The 3950-nt window shown below is 37.6% G+C and overlaps 1 protein-coding gene across 1 annotated transcript in view; it reads right to left on the reverse strand.

Annotated features, from left to right (window-relative positions):
• The window catches only part of SLC44A3 (solute carrier family 44, member 3), a 43159-nt gene that overhangs the window by 15933 nt on the left and 23276 nt on the right, over positions 1 to 3950 (reverse strand). The window contains 1 exon segment of the mRNA XM_009333766.1: positions 2006 to 2162. Coding sequence (XP_009332041.1) covers positions 2006 to 2162 — 157 coding nt within the window.

Genomic DNA, 3950 nt, shown 5'->3' on the forward strand with positions numbered 1-3950 from the left:
CTGTCCTGGCTGTGCCCCCTCCCAGCTTCTCGTGCACCTCCAGCCTTCTCAGTCGGTAGAGCATGGGGAGCTGAGAAGTCCTTGACTAGTGTCAGCACTGCTCAGCAACAACTAAACCATCGGTGTGTTATCAACATTGTTCTCATCCTAAATCCAAAACACAGCACTGTACCAGCTACTAGGAAGAAAATTAACTCTATCCCTGCTGAAACCAGGACATTGAGTCTTTTAACCTTCTTTTTCCAGAGGTCAGAATGTTTTTGTTTTGTCTTGGAAAGCAGAGATCTTCCAGTCACTATATGAAAACCTCAGGTCCCCAGAACTACCGTTGTTCGTGCAGAAACCATGAACCTCCCAACTTTTTTCCAAAGAAGTTCTTGGAAATATTCCAGGAATAATTCCTTTAAAATGGTGACTGTACGTGCAAACTCCTGACAGCAGAGAAGTACTTTAATCTTGCCGTGTATTGCTGGAGAGATGATTTTACTGAAACGGTATTAATCTCAGTAAGTACTGTTTATTAAAAACCTAGAGCAAGGGACTTCAACTACAATCTCCTCTCTGATTCTGCTTGAAGACTGCTGTGCAGAAAACGTCTGTGAATTTACCTGCAAGCTTGCAGACCCCTGACTTTTCCTCCTGTTCACAGAAAACAGCAGCATGTTTTGCAGGGGTGGGGTGAGCTCTACAAGAATGCAGCATCACTTCTCCATCCTTTGGTACCACTACTCTGGCCCCCTATGGAAAGAACCTCGATGGAAAGGGGTCGTAGCCTGTCCTTTCTCCCACGGGAAGGAGCAAGGTTACTTTGTGGGGGAATCCTTCTGCGGACTGGGCTGAGCACTTTACAGTCTCTTTAGGAGCAGTTACAGCTATGGGTCACGTCACGTCCTCAGCTGAACGCTTGACAACTGGACCAAAAGGAGCTTGTAGCACACCGCCATAGACACGAGTAATCTTTCTTTGCTACTTAAATCTTCTACAGCTGTTCAGATTACAAAAGCGCATAACCAACAAGTCCACTTATTCTGCTTCCTCTAGAGGCAGAAAATACTCTATCTTCTTTTCAGCACAACTCATCCCACCTATCTTCTTTAAACAAAGTTCTTAGTTGACCCAACTGACCAAGTTTTATAACCAAGGCTTTCATATGGAAGTGACATAAACCCAGACACTTACACATCTTTCAAGTATCTTATTAGAAGGGGCCTTTATTTAAGCGTTCGCAAACTATGCCCCACACACACGCCTCATAGGTACCAGGGATGATCAATGTAAATACCCTGTCGTAACTATACATAACTTGATTCAAGGCCAAGGTAAACTCTAGAGGAGAAGACCTACATTTAAAAACGTTGCCTGAATCTTCCTCTAAAATCAGAGCTGTGCAGTCATGACAGCCCTCTCTCCTCGCCAAAGCGCCAGAACTAACTGCAGTGGTATGTTTGTGGCAGAAGATGAGAGATGCGGAGATGCATGAAAGCTAGAAAGAAGGCAAGCAACGATCAAAACAGCCCAGCTATATTTTTTTATAGATCTTAAAAGATGTGGTTTGGATCCTACACAAATCTCTGGAATAGTTCTTATTTCATACGTTCTTTCTATAAACTCATATTATAAGGCAGACGAAATATTTTCTACAAGATATTTTATATGCGACAATAATGTTCTTACTTACCTTTGCTTTTTTAAAATTTATGATGCGAAAATTTTAAATAGCGCATTCTGCCAATTTTTTCCTTTATCCTTCATAAAAACCTTTATATATAAACGCTAAATAAAGGTGGTTTTTAATGTTGTTTTTTTCTGCTTTTAAAAATGTCTGAGCTGAGAGAAAAAAAAGGAAGCACATGGAAAAAGCTTTCTTAATGAAGAAAATGGGACAAAAATATAAAATCCACATCATAGCATCCATTTTTAAGCAAGACGTATATTCTTCACATTTTTTTCATGAATCTCACCTTTCAACTACTATTTTTATAGTGTTACAGAAGGATATACCTACCTTTTGTTTTAGGATATTATAAAGGTACAAGAGAACAATCCTTGGTATTCTCAGTAGTGTGATTAGAAACGAGCCTTTTACAGCAGTTCCTAGATGATAGCAAAAAAGAACTGATATGGAAGACAGGACTGGGTGAGGTGGTGGGCTATTCTTATTTCTAGAAAGAAAAACAAACAATTTAAAAATGTTTTAGAAACTTATTTAAGAAGATACACAGTGTATCTTTTCAGTATTTGGACATTTAAAGAATTAAGCTGGTATCTCCTTTCCCACTTGAACACTCCAGTTTTCCTGCTGGCTTCATCCGAATGTTCACCTTAGTCCAAAGGAAAGCAGCCCAGTTTATAACTTTTATTGGATTAGTTTAATTCTTAAGCAATGACTGTTTTGATGTATTCAGTAATGGAAAAATAGCTAGGAAAAACCTACAATGGAAAATACCAGAAGTGAACAACAGCTGAGAGTAGCTCCTTGAACACCTCTCTCCAGTTTCTGTCACTTCTCTTATTCTCCGCAATCTTTTATTTGACTGTTGTTTCTGCAAGATTTTAGTCTGAAGGGATGAATCCGCTATTTCTGCTTTAGTGGTAAAATTAAAACTAGGAAAAATATCACAAGCTCTCACGTGTAAAATCGAGATCTACTATCTACTTTTATTGCTGCAATTTGGTCAAATTTTGTTTTAAATTTTGTTCAGATAATTAATACTTTTTTTTCCCCACTGAACAGGATTTGTTTTAAAATGGAATACACAAAAAAGGAATATCATACTCTATGTTTAGAATTACAATCTGGCCTAAAAAACCTGTAATTCTACTGCACACTAACCTGTATTGTTTTGGAGAAATAATGTGTTTCCCAAAATTGAAAAGCAAAGACAAAAAATTGGCCTAAATACAAGTTTTATTTTCTTGGTTCCTTTACAAAGGTCGGTTTAATGTCAATCATTTATAGAGAGTAGTATGACACAGCTCTCAAGAATTTATATGAAAACCAGGAAATGAACTTAAAGCCACCCCCCACCCCTCTTCAAACGTTGTAAAAAAAATAAAAATCAATTACATTAACGCTATAAATACCTTAGGAAAAAAGTTTCAGAGGATTAAAAATGCCACTGCTCAATAGTCATAAATAGCCCTTCTATAAAGCAGCTCTTAAGCAATTGGCCCAACCCTGAAAAATTTACGTAGGCAGCAGAACCAGCAGCAGTTTGACTAAGTAGTTAAGTAAAGATCAGACCTTGTATCACAAATAAGATGTCCTATTTTCATAACTGATTCCTTCAAAACCTCTGTTATCTTGAAAAATTAATAGTTTGCACAAGAAACTAAAAGATAAAAAGGCAGTGATAAGAGAGCGACTGGCTGGGGCTAAAAAGCTCTACAAATGTATTTTTACTAAACCCTCACTTCAGCAAGGATTTACATCATACACACTACACCAAGATAGGTACCCCCGTTCGGCAAGAATCCTGAAGGTATCACTGCAGTTCGTTCAAAACACTAAATACTTTGCAGCTGAGAAGTTGTATTTAAGTATGTGAATATACCACATTATTTTAAATAGGAAATTCCAGCAAAGCAGTTGCTGTATTTATTATTTTTGGTCTTACAACTAGGGGAACAGCTTGGGGGATAGTGGAATTTTATACTGAATAAGGCAGGTGGGGTTTTTTTCAGTCATCAGGTTTCTGCGTTAGAAACACATACATCGCAATATAGATGAGTTACTCTATCCATATAGTACCATTGTTTCCTTTTCCCTCGTACGCTACCTTACATATGACAGTCGCAGTCACATCTCAGAATAGAAAAGATTAAGTTTCTGCAAGTTAAATGTTAATCAAGGGTGAGAAATATGGAAAGGACAAAGTTTACTCTCGTGTTAATAATTTACTTGCTACTGAAGAGAAAAATGAAGAAGGGTTTTGGTATATTTAACAGGA

Source organism: Pygoscelis adeliae, unplaced genomic scaffold (assembly GCF_000699105.1).
Source record: "Pygoscelis adeliae isolate BGI_AS28 unplaced genomic scaffold, ASM69910v1 Scaffold10, whole genome shotgun sequence".
Classification (NCBI taxonomy): Eukaryota; Metazoa; Chordata; class Aves; order Sphenisciformes; family Spheniscidae; genus Pygoscelis; species Pygoscelis adeliae.